At 44.5% G+C, this 12,682-nt stretch overlaps 1 protein-coding gene across 1 annotated transcript; it reads right to left on the bottom strand.

Annotated features, from left to right (window-relative positions):
* Nucleotides 1-782: 782 nt before the first annotated feature.
* METRN (meteorin, glial cell differentiation regulator) lies at nt 783-11,602 on the bottom strand. Its single transcript, XM_073660652.1, has 4 exons — nt 11,301-11,602; nt 8,698-9,119; nt 5,308-5,367; nt 783-3,658 (listed from the first exon to the last, which is right to left on the bottom strand). Exons 1-4 carry the CDS (start codon nt 11,390-11,392, stop codon nt 3,342-3,344), a joined length of 891 nt encoding a protein of 296 aa, XP_073516753.1. The 5' UTR covers nt 11,393-11,602; the 3' UTR covers nt 783-3,341.
* Nucleotides 11,603-12,682: the final 1,080 nt, after the last annotated feature.

Below are 12,682 nucleotides of genomic sequence, written 5' to 3'. Positions count from 1 at the left end.
GGACTGGTCGACGGGGATTATCTGTGACAGCCTCCATGGGAATATCATCCACGCTGCCTCCCTGAAGCTGTGCCAGCCATAGGAGGCCATACTTCTCATGCCAGTGCCGTCTAAAGAAGAAGCAGCCATGCCCACCAGTGCCCAATAGGCTGCAAGGGCCCTGGGGCAAAATCTGTAACAGGACCCCCTCCACCTACCGTGCGCCAATTATAATGCTGGGGTTTTCTAATGGACTGGAGGGTCCTATGTATCTATCTAGATAGATAGATGGACGTGTACTGTTCTATATTGTGTATATTATGCTCCCAGCTATAAATTATAAAACGTGATTACATGCCCCCCTCCTCTGTCCTCTGTAATCTTCTTACCAGGAGTCCGCCGTCCGCCTTTCATGTGATCCTCGAGTTATGACGGCAGGATAATGAGATTAAAGGATTATGGGAAAAGAACAATATCTGCCGCCTAATATTGTAATTAAAAAGTCACTTCCTCCGCGTACGACAGCGACGTGTTAGCCGAGAATGTATTACCGTTCCCATTCACTGACAGCAAGCAAAGACTACGGAAAAGATGGCAGCCCCCCAAAAATAATCGCTAGTGAAAAATAAACTACAGATTAAAATTTGGGGAAATTTGTTTCAACTATTTTTTTTTTTTATATATATAATTCGAAATAAATAAAAAAAATAAAAAAATAGAATAAAAAAAAATTGCTTCAATTTTTTTTTTAATATAAAACACACATAAAGCAAAAACATGTAAAAGGACCAATAAAAAATAATCACAAGTCATTTACATCAGGGAAAGTCAGACACATATATGTACAAAGCTTCATATACATTTTGCAGGATACAAAACAAGATCCGCCCATTTCCCCGCCCCCCTCCTCCATGATCGGAATCGATCCTTTTAGTGATTACGGGTAAGAGGGTGATCAAGTCTGGCAGTGATCCAGCTATTACATTGCAGCAAATTACAACAAAAATAGTCATTTTTTTTTTCTCTATGAAGGCTGAAATGTCTCAATTTTACATATTTTTCAGACCGGAATGCATAAAAAAAAAGTAAAAAAAAAAGAAAAAGTTTTTACAAAATTAAAAGTCTGAAAAATATAATTTAAATAGAAAAAAAATTATAAATAAATTTTTCGATTTGAAAGCAAAAATTTCACTAGTAAGTAAATAAAAAATAACAAAAAAAAAATAGCGATGACGTGATTGGTTAAAATGTTTCATGCTCAATATTTTTTTCTAATGATCCCTAAAATCTGATTGGCTGCTATGCTATAATCAACACCAGAGCATTGTATTTTTGCACAGGAGGCTCGTGATTTTTTTTAAATAAATTTCTTAAGACAATTTTCAGCCGTCACAGAAATAAAAAAAATAAATAAAAAAAAAAATAAAAATAATAAAAAAAAGAACAGATACAACATACTTTATAGCATAGAGGTGATAAGTTGCAATTCCAGAATATCAGATTCGGAACAGTTTCTGACATGTTTTACTTTTTTTTAGAAAAATCTCATTAAACAATTTAAACAATATTTTTGGCTCGTTGCCGGAAACCAAGCCGTCTGCCCTTTCCAAATCTTACCGGACAGTGTGAATATTCCAAAAACATGACGCAAATACTGGATCCATTGAATAATATAAAAAAAATGACATTTTGGTATTGTAAAAACAAAAATATATACATGGATTTAGTGCACATCTCAAATAAAAAAAAATAAATAATGCAGAAAAAAATGTAAAGAATTTTTTTTTTTAGATTGAATTCTCTAAGATAAAGCAGATATTAATCAGGATAATTGTCGTAACTGGATTTATACTAATTTCCGGTATGTACTGCTTGTATATAGTTGACCGATCCCATCGAAATTGGCATTACCGATCCCATCGTAAATGGCATTATTGACCTTTATAGAAGACAAGTAAATATTACAAATTATGTACTATGGGTTTGATATGGACCCTATGGAGAATTGAGGCCCAAGTTACCCCAAAACCTTTCCCAATAAACCTGTATTGGGCTTACAGCAATGGTCCAAGGGTCATGGGCCAACAAGTGATGATTCCTCCTGTACTGGGATGGGGGCTGAGGTGGCATAAAACCATAGGGGGCAAACCCATGGACACTTTGGAGAATGATTGCCCAATTTGTCCCAAAACCTTTCCCAGTAAACCTGTATTGGGCTTACACCAATGGTCCAAAAGTCATGGGACAGCAAGTGCTGGTTTCTCCTGTCCTGGGATGTGAGCAGAGGTGGCATAAACCCATAATCAAGATGGATCTTGAGTTTGATATGGACCCTTTTGAGATTGATTGCCCAAGTTGTTGTGAAACCTTTCCTAAAAAAAAACCTGTATTGGCTTAGCAATGATCCATGGGTCATACCATTCCAGTCATGGGGGCCAGTAAATGCTGGATCTTTCTGTCCTAGGATGGGAACCATCACCAGGTGGAGGAAGGTCTTAGCTGTATTTTTGTTTAAAGGGGGCATTTTTGAATACTGAAGTTTGTAGACCATAAAAATTAATTCAACAAAAGATTCTACCATCCGTAATAGTTTTGTACCCTTGTGTGTCATAAGCAGGGCCAACCAGTGGCCAGTGCTCACTATACCGCCATATATTCCCTTTTTACTGGTCTCGTCAGGAGAGTGCTCAGAGGGTGGAGCACCCACAGTGTGCAGTGTTCATCATGAGCTGCCATAGAGAGTTTTTTTTTCCTTGGAAAATACACGCAATTCCACCATCTTGGAGGTGGTTGTATGTCTAAAATTTCTAGTAAGTATCCCCTGAAAAAATTAAGGGAGTATTAAAAACAGGCTCAGTTCTCAAGCAAGTCTTTCAAAGAGTGCAAAAATCAAGAGGGGCGACAATAAAAACGTTTGTCCTGTTTGTCCTGAAGAAGACTCCATTAATGGTCACGACCACCTTCCCCCCTTCCTTACGTGTGAATTCACAGCACTGGAAATGAGACATATCGTGGCTCCAATCCACAAGTCATGTCTAAGTCTTGACCTAACTCTTCAGATTGGAGTCCTAGATATTTTTGAGACAGATCATAGCTCCAATCCACAAGTCATGCCTAAGTCTAGATCAAACTCTTCAGATCTGAGTACTGGATATTTTAGTGTGATCTTTTTGGTAAATTATCCAGCTTGAAACTTGAGCTCTTTGAGATAGCTGACCTGGTCCTACAGATTGTTGAAGGTCCTACAAAGAAAAGTTGGTACCACAAGCTTCTGAAGGATCTGAGATGCTACTAAGATGGTGGCCTACCATTTTGGAAATGCCCTTGCATCCATTGGTTGATCATGTGTCAATATGGTGGCATCAGTCCAGAGTTATCTCACATGGGTTTGCATGGAGCTTTTTTGCTGATTCATAAACTCTTTTGAAGTCTTTGTATCGAGGAGCACAGCCCAACCAAGCATCACCAAAGTGTACCCAACCCATGAAAAGAAAGCTGCCGGGGCCTGGCTTCACCCCACAGCTGATCAGAGTCCTTATTTCACCATGTGACCTTACGGAGTGACCTCTAGGCCAGAACAATGTGAACTTCTGTCGGTGGACCCTGGTGGCACTGATCCCAATCACGGACTCTTGTAGTTCTTCATTGTTGTTCACTGACTTGATGTTGCCTCGAACAACTGTGAAGAGAAAAAGTCAAAGGATGAGCTCGGCTATCTCTTTAAGACCCGATTGATGTAGAATAAGTATAGGAGACGAGGGTCCGTCTTGCATTTTTTGGTTTAGTTCTGGAGACCGAAAAGCTGCAATTCTGAAAATTTCGATTCTCCCCTCTTTATGGAGTTCATTAATTTTATATTTTGATTTATTATATGTAGGCAGTAATACCAGATATGCTTATTTTTTATTTTTAAACTGGGGGTGAATTTAATATTTCAATTCTTTTTTTACAATCGTTAAACCTTTTATTTTTTATCTTTTTATGTTTTAGTCTCCTTAGGAGAAATAAACAACAAGAGGCGCTCCCTGTGTAACACTGTGGGCAACAGGCGAGGGTGAGTTGGAGGCTTGATCGCTCATCTGATCAGGTTGTGCGCACATATAAGGGGGTGTATAATCCAATCATGGCTGCTGCTTCGGCCTCTGTACTCGCACCAAATGGAGAGAGGACATAAGTAATGGAGAGAGGAGTGTGGTCGATCCCGGGAGCTGCTGCTGACAAAGGTTATTCCTGGTGGTAAATATAAAAAAAAAACCTTCCAATTTATTGCAACGCGTTTCGGAGTGGAACCTACTCCTTCCTCAGGCGTCTCAAGCATTAGATACCTGAGGAAGCAGTAGGTTCTACTGCGAAACGCGCACGTTTTTTATACTTAACGCCTGGATTAACCTTTATCATCGTCAGAGCCTGGGATCCACCGCACTCCTCTCTCCTTTATTAGTCAACTTAGGGGGCTTGATCCTACGATCTGTTTGATCGCTTACTATATACTCTTCAATAGTACAATATATAGTCAAAGTGACTATTTCCTATGAGGCCTAAGCACAGGAGGACTAAGATGGCAGCCCTGGGGTCTTTCATGAAAACTCATTGACACCCCACAATCGTGCCATTGAAATCACTGATGTAAATGGCAGCGACCGGTGCTACCTCCTATCTCTGCTGTTACAGTAGAAGGGTACGGACTTGAGCCTGCTCTAGACACGAAGACCCGATATAGGGCGTAAATTATGTCCTATATCAGGAAGGAGTTAAGACAAACGAATGATTTACAGGGACGTGCTGCCGAGATCGATGATCAACGATCCGATCTGTTGTCGAATAAGCGTTTTGCTCGATCACGATCTGATCGCTTCTTGTTCCAATGATCAGAACTAAACATACGACCAGTTTTTAGACCTTAAAACACAAAAAATCCCAAACTAGGTTAATTTTTGAGTCTGAGGCCTACACCCGGGACAAAGCCTTTCTCTAAAGCACCATCGTCAAGGAAACATGGTCTCCTCAGAGGGCCCTTCCCTAACGACCGTCTCTTCTTCCTCATTATTAGGATACAGCAGGGGGCAAAGTAAGCTTAGGTAAAGAGGAGAGATGAGAAAAATCTGCACCAGGGGGTTGGGGAAGGGCTGAACGCTTCACTGGGCCATTATTGCATTCCTCCGAGTCAAGTCTACAAAGGCCGTAACTCACGACACAGAAGGCCTAGTCCTCCACAGAACTGACTCAATGGCCATCTCCTAAACATCAGCGGCCCTACATAAGGACGTACGGTCAACAGGGGCAAACGGGTTCCAAAAAAATCAACATGGCGTCCAAACATAAACTCACCAAAGTCACTGGTGCACATTGCCATCAGGATCTCCGTGTCGTTACATGGCCGACAGGCCCCTAGAAGAAGACAAAACAGAAAAAAAGTGAAAAAAAACCACCCCAAAAACTAGAAAGAAATCCCCCTTCCCACTTGTAATTTGTAGCGTTTTTTAATTGTGAATGTGGATATACCCTTTAAGTGAGGAATTTTTTTTTTTTATTTTATTTTTTTATTTATTCTAAAAAAAAAATGGAAATCTAAAGATGGAACACGAGCTGATAAAAGATTTTTTTTTTTAAATTTGGAATATTTTTGTTTTTATTATTATCTCCTGTATTTTTTTTTAGCTGCTCAACTGGTTGAGTTTGTAATTGAGAAAGTTTTAGTGGTGAAAATGTGAGTTGTCATGGTAACCCGCCCCTTCCACAGCTTCTTATCTCACTAATTAATGGGGTTAATGGTTATATCCCTAGGCCCAGCAGGACACTGCCCTGTTGTTTAGAGAGGGAAAGGAAGAACGGGGGAAGGGACTTCAAAAAAACGTGGCCTTCACCCCCATCAGGCCCTGACGTGACCACTGGGGCCCCCGGATGTCACATATTCACATTCAGCCGCTAAGATGTGGTAAGAAATCAGTCCTCAAGAGCTGAAATCAGAGTCACTGCCCACATGTACAGGAAACTGTGGAGACATATAGGTCACATTGTGGAACCTAATCCAGAAGTTACATTATCCCGTACCCCGAGTGTCAGCGTCATTGTCCTGTACCCCGAGTATCAGCATCATTATCCTGTACCCCGAGTATCAGCATCATTATCCTGTACCCCGAGTATCAGCGTCATTATCCTGTACCCCGATTGTCAGCATCATTATTCTGTACCCCGAGTATCAGCGTCATTATCCTGTACCCCGAGTATCAGCATCATTATCCTGTACCCCGAGTGTCAGCATCATTATCCTGTACCCCGAGTATCAGCATCATTATCCTGTACCCCGAGTGTCAGCATCATTATTCTGTACCCCGAGTATCAGCGTCATTATCCTGTACCCCGAGTATCCGCATCATTATCCTGTACCCCGAGTGTCAGCATCATTATCCTGTACCCCGAGTGTCAGTGTCATTATCCTGTACCCTGAGTGTCAGCGCCATTATCCTGTACCCTGAGTGTCAGTGTCATTATCCTGTACCCCAAGTGTCATCGCCATTATCCTGTACCCCGAGTGTCAGCATCATTATCCTGTACCCTGAGTGTCAGTGTCATTATCCTGTACCCCGAGTATCAGCATCATTATCCTGTACCCCGAGTGTCAGCGTCATTATCCTGTACCCCGAGTGTCAGCATCATTATCCTGTACCCTGAGTGTCAGCGTCAATATCCTGGACCCCGAGTGTCAGCGTCATTATCCTGTACCCGAGTGTCAGCGTCATTATCCTGTACCCCGAGTGTCAGTGTCATTATCCTGTACCTCGAGTGTCAGCGTCATTATCCTGTACCCCGAGTGTCAGCGTCATTATCCTGTACCCCCAGTATCAGCGTCATTATCCTGTACCCCCAGTATCAGCGTCATTATCCTGTACCCCAAGTATTAGTGTCATCCTGTACTCCGAGTGTCAGCGTCATTATCCTGTACCCCGAGTATTAGCGTCATTATCCTGTACCCTGAGTGTCAGTGTCATTATCCTGTACTCCGAGTGTCAGTGTCATTATCCTGTACTCCGAGTGTCAGCATCATTATCCTGTACCCCAAGTGTCAGTGTCATTATCCTGTACCTCGAGTGTCAGCGTCATTATCCTGTACCCCGAGTGTCAGTGTCATTATCCTGTACCCCGAGTGTCAGTGTCATTATCCTGTACTCCGAGTGTCAGTGTCATTATCCCGTACCCCGAGTGTCAGCGTCATTATCCTGTACCCCGAGTGTCAGCGTCATTATCCTGTACCCCGAGTGTCAGTGTCATTATCCTGTACCCCGAGTGTCAGTGTCATTATCCTGTACTCCGAGTGTCAGTGTCATTATCCCGTACCCCGAGTGTCAGCGTCATTATCCTGTACCCGAGTGTCAGTGTCATTATCCTGTACTCCGAGTGTCAGCGTCATTATCCTGTACCTCGAGTGTCAGCGTCATTATCCTGTACCCCGAGTGTCAGTGTCATTATCCTGTACCCCGAGTGTCAGTGTCATTATCCTGTACTCCGAGTGTCAGTGTCATTATCCCGTACCCCGAGTGTCAGCGTCATTATCCTGTACCTCGAGTGTCAGCGTCATTATCCTGTACCTCGAGTGTCATTGTCATTATCCTGTACCCCAAGTATTAGTGTCATCCTGTACCCCGAGTATTAGCGTCATCCTGTACCCTGAGTGTCAGTGTCATTATCCTGTACTCCGAGTGTCAGTGTCATTATCCTGTACTCCGAGTGTCAGCGTCATTATCCTGTACCTCGAGTGTCAGCGTCATTATCCTGTACCCCGAGTGTCAGTGTCATTATCCTGTACCCCGAGTGTCAGGGTCATTATCCTGTACCCCGAGTGTCAGCATCATTATCCTGTACCCCAAGTGTCAGTGTCATTATCCTGTACCCCGAGTGTCAGTGTCATTATCCTGTACTCCGAGTGTCAGTGTCATTATCCCGTACCCCGAGTGTCAGCGTCATTATCCTGTACCTCGAGTGTCAGCGTCATTATCCTGTACCCCGAGTGTCAGCGTCATTATCCTGTACCCCGAGTGTCAGTGTCATTATCCTGTACTCCGAGTGTCAGTGTCATTATCCCGTACCCCGAGTGTCAGTGTCATTATCCTGTACCCCAGTGTCAGTGTCATCATCCTGTACCCCGAGTGTCAGTGTCATTATCCTGTACCCTGAGTGTCATTATCCTGTATCCCGTGTGTCAGTGTCATTATCCTGTACCCCGAGTGTCATTGTCATTATCCTGTACCCCGAGTGTCATTATCCTGTACCCCGTGTGTCAGCGTCATTATCCTGTACCCCAAGTGTCATTATCCTGTACCCCGAGTGTCAGCGTCATTATTCTGTACCCTGAGTGTCATTATCCTGTACCCCGAGTGTCATCGCCATTATCCTGTACCCCGAGTGTCAGTGTCATTATCCTGTACCCCTAGTGTCAGCGCCATTATCCTGTACCCCGAGTGTCAGCGCCATTATCCTGTACCCCGAGTGTCATCGCCATTATCCTGTACCCCGAGTGTCAGTGTCATTATCCTGTACCCCGAGTGTCAGCGCCATTATCCTGTACCCCGCGTGTCATTATCCTGTACCCCGAGTGTCAGCGCCATTATCCTGTACCCCGCGTGTCATTATCCTGTACCCCGCGTGTCATTATCCTGTACCCCGAGTGTCGGCGTCATTGCCCCTAGAGACCCCGATCTCTCCATAATCCGCCCTTCTCACCTTCCGTGCTCAGCTTGTGGAGTGGTAGCGCTAACCGTCCATCCCAATCCCCACGGAGTTCATAGCGGAAAGCTGAAATGCGCCTACTAATGTCCTGGTGGGGAGTGGCTTGTAGAAATAGCGCCACCTTCTGGTGTGGAAGCCACGTGAAGCAGTGAACCCTGGAGAGCATGGACGGCTCTCCCTCAGACATCAGCAGCTCCAGTTCTCCTTCCTTTTCCAGGTATAACTGAGCCCCTCGAAATGAAGCTTTCGGCTTGATGCAGGCAGTGAAGCGACTGGACCCCGGCTTTGTGGACGCCACTGGCAGGCGCGGCGACAGGTTAAGGCGAAGCGCCCCTGTTGGGTACAACCATTCCACTGCGCCCTCCGAACAATGCAGTGATACTTGTTCCACTGATTTTGGCTCCAGGGACAGCCCACTGTGGAGACCAAGACAAAAATTGTAAAAAATTATTTATGAGTTCATTTTTTTTTCGCCCCCAGGTGGCGCTGCTGCGTCTTAACAAAACAATATAGCGCCATCTAGTTGCTAATACTCTCTCTCGGGAATGAAGAGGTTAATTTTACACCCTAATCCAGGCTGTGATCTGCTGGGAAAAGCAATTGACCCGAGCTGGTAACCCGGGCCCTACAGAGCTGTTAGGTCTGAAATTGGGTAAAGTCCTTATTGACAGACATACACAGCAGCTGGAGGCGGCCTTAAAGGTACGGCGCGACAGATGTTAGGGTTGTGCTAAGGTGAAAGTGGTTAGCTGTGAGACAACGTTAACCAGGGGGGGAATCCAATGGCCATTCATACCCTTCTATTAAAGGAGTCTATGTGAATCCCCCCCCATACTGGGCCGGCCTGACTAATTACACAAATTTCCATATGGATTGGATCCGTAGGCAACTTTTGAAGGCCCACAATGCCCTCTAAGGACCTAATTACTTCTTAATACTTGAGCTCATTATTTAATGTCTTGTACAGCTCTACGGAATATGTCGTTTTTTCCTAAAATTATAATAATTAGATTACAACGTGGAGACCCAGTAAAGAAACTTGTCTTCAGATTTTGACGAGTGGTCATGTCACCTGCCATAAATTTGTAATATTTTTTTACCCGGTGTAAATTCCTCCGTTCTCCTGAATCCGGCATAGTTTTTCTTTTGTTCCTGCGCCTCTCCAGTCCGGAGATATGGTCCTTTATATAAATCTAGTCTTGTTAGCCAACCGGGTGTGGTCATCGAAGGACACGCCCAGAGGAGTAGTGCGGATCACACCCACTTGGCAACAAGGCTAGATTTATACACAAGGAATAAGAGGCCGTATCTCGGGGATGGAGAGGCGCAGGAAGAAAAGAAAAATAACGCCGGATTCAGGAGAACAGCGGCGTTTACACCGGGTAACAAAAATGACATATTTGTGGCAAGTGACAGGTCCTCCTTAAATGTATGGAAGCCCTCGAATCTCATCGATTGTCAAGGGTGATAAGAATTGGGCTGTTGAATGTTAAAGACCCCAGAGGTAAATCCTGCAACACAATTCGTACTAGACGGGATTGTCAACCAGATGACAACCAATGTGGCCACCATAACAGGTTTTACAGCGGTTGTCAGTGCATTTTACACTTCATATATGGAGTCTGAGGAGTATCCTTGTGGATAAGCCTGACCTCATACGTGAAACATAAGCCACACTGGAAGATATTGGGACCATTTGGCTTTCGGAGCCTGAAACGCGTTGTAAAGTCTCAGTCCATGGGATAGATCCTGCGTGGGACGTGTGCGGAGAACCAGACCCCACTTCCCATTACCGCGACTTCCGCCTCTCTGGATATAATGCTTATAATTCCTCTCGCCATGGGATCTATAAATAATACAGCAGCCGCCGATCGCTTCCTGCCTGAGACTAACGCGTTTCCTGGACACCATCCAAAAACAACATTAACTTTTGGACATAAGAGCTGGCAATCTAACAGGACTCGTCAGACAGGGCTGAACTGGAGCACTCAATCAACCGCGCTCTAAAAATAGGAGCCAGGGAGGGTTAACGGGGTCGCCTGTCATAAATGATCTATGGCAGCCTGGAAGGTCCCCGCGGAAGGTCATCAGGTGGCCACAAGAGACAAATTAGACCTCATAGACATAAGATTTTTTCCGCCCAAACGAGACAAACAATCGCGAGAGGAAAAGCAAAAATTAATCACCCATGGGGCCAAAGTTTGATCGATCATTAATGATCATCGACGATTTGAAAACCGCGATTGTATTGTATGAAAAAAACATGAAAAAATTGGGGGCTCCGAAACATCCTTACAGGGGGGAGGGTGGTGTCACGAAAGTTTTTGAAAAAGTTCTGAATTTATTAAAACTTTTCCCCTCATACCGGTTGGCATCTCACCGCACTTCTGCGCCAATTTCACCAAAGGTTTGCGTACAAAAGTAACATAAAAACTCAAGTTAAAAGACACCTAATTTTTCTTGAACCTCAATATAAAACGCGACCATTGATCTTATAATGATACGGCCAATCCGACCGCGATCGTATCGTTTGTGGTACCGTGGGTGTGCACTACGGAGGATCCACCTTTGGTGACCGGAGTTGATGTAGGTCTTACCTTCCTCTCCAGTTGCACTGGTTTTCTGGTGAGCCGGAGGTGACGGATTGAAGGATCCCAGTAAGAAATGTCCAGATGTAGAGGCAGAGCATCTTCAGATCGTGTCCAGGCTCCTTCCACAAGGCGCACCTAGATCATGGTCCTCTCCTGCCCGGTCCCTTTAAATGTCCACCAGCCATGGGAACAGAAAGATCCTAGAGATGATGATGAGACCCCCCTCATATCCAGAATACCTCTACTCTACTCTGGGAAATCCTAGGACAGGACAGAGAGGGGGTGGAGGGCGACAAAGAGGGGCTGAGGAATGTGCAGCCCTCCAATCAGCAGCCGCCAATACAAAACTTCTAGCCAATAGGAAGAAAGGCAAAGAGTGGAGAAGTTTGGTCCCATCCCCCTTCACATGGGTAACAAGAGAACAATGCAATTAAAGAGTAAAGAAGGACAAGGGGGGTAGAAGTATCCATCTCCAGATGTTCTGCAACATTGAAGTGGGTTCAGGGGGTCTGGAGAATGCCCGCTGTCCTGGCACACAACACTACTGCTAAGACTAGACATTTCCCAGAAAACTACTTGTGGGAGTTTAGATCAGAAGAGAAGGGGGTAGAAACTTCTACAAGTGACTAGAAGTAGATACTGTGTCTAGATAATAGATAAATAATAGATTAATAGATAGATGACAGATAATAGATGGATAATAGATAGATAATAGAGAGATAATAGATAAATAATAGAGAGATAATAGATTAATAGATAAATAATAGATAAATAATAGATAGATGATAGATAGATGTTTGTAAAGAATAAAAGTAATTTATTCCCTGCCCATAGTGTGTATACACCTCCAAATTAGATGTTTTTACTTATTCTATTTCCACGTCAAGTCCAGTGATGACATTTGTCCCTCCGTACCTGCTGTACCCTCTATATGTACTGGACCTCAGTGCCCCCCATACCTGCTGGACCCCTGTGTCCCCCATATACCTGCTGGACCCCTGTGTCCCCCATATACCTGCTGGACTTCAGTGCCCCCCATGCTTGCTGAACCTCAGTGTCCCCCTCACCTGTTAGACCTCGGTGCTCTGTATACCTGTCGGACCCCGGTACTCTCTATACCTGTCGGACCTCGGTGCTCTGTATACCTGTCGGACCCCGGTACTCTGTATACCTGTCGGACCCCGGTGCTCTCTATACCTGTCGGACCCCGGTGCTCTCTATACCTGTCGGACCCCGGTGCTCTCTATACCTGTCGGACCCCGGTGCTCTCTATACCTGTCGGACCTCGGTGCTCTCTATACCTGTCGGACCCCGGTACTCTGTATACCTGTCGGACCCCTGTGCTCTCTATACCTGTCGGACCCCTGTGCTCTCTATACCTGTCAGAC

The sequence above is a fragment of the Phyllobates terribilis genome, unplaced genomic scaffold (genome assembly GCF_046119375.1).
Source record: "Phyllobates terribilis strain yellow unplaced genomic scaffold, ASM4611937v1 Scaffold_33__1_contigs__length_13283291, whole genome shotgun sequence".
Classification (NCBI taxonomy): Eukaryota; Metazoa; Chordata; class Amphibia; order Anura; family Dendrobatidae; genus Phyllobates; species Phyllobates terribilis.
Note: the sequence above shows the minus strand (reverse complement) of the source record. Positions and strands in the feature narration are given on the sequence as shown.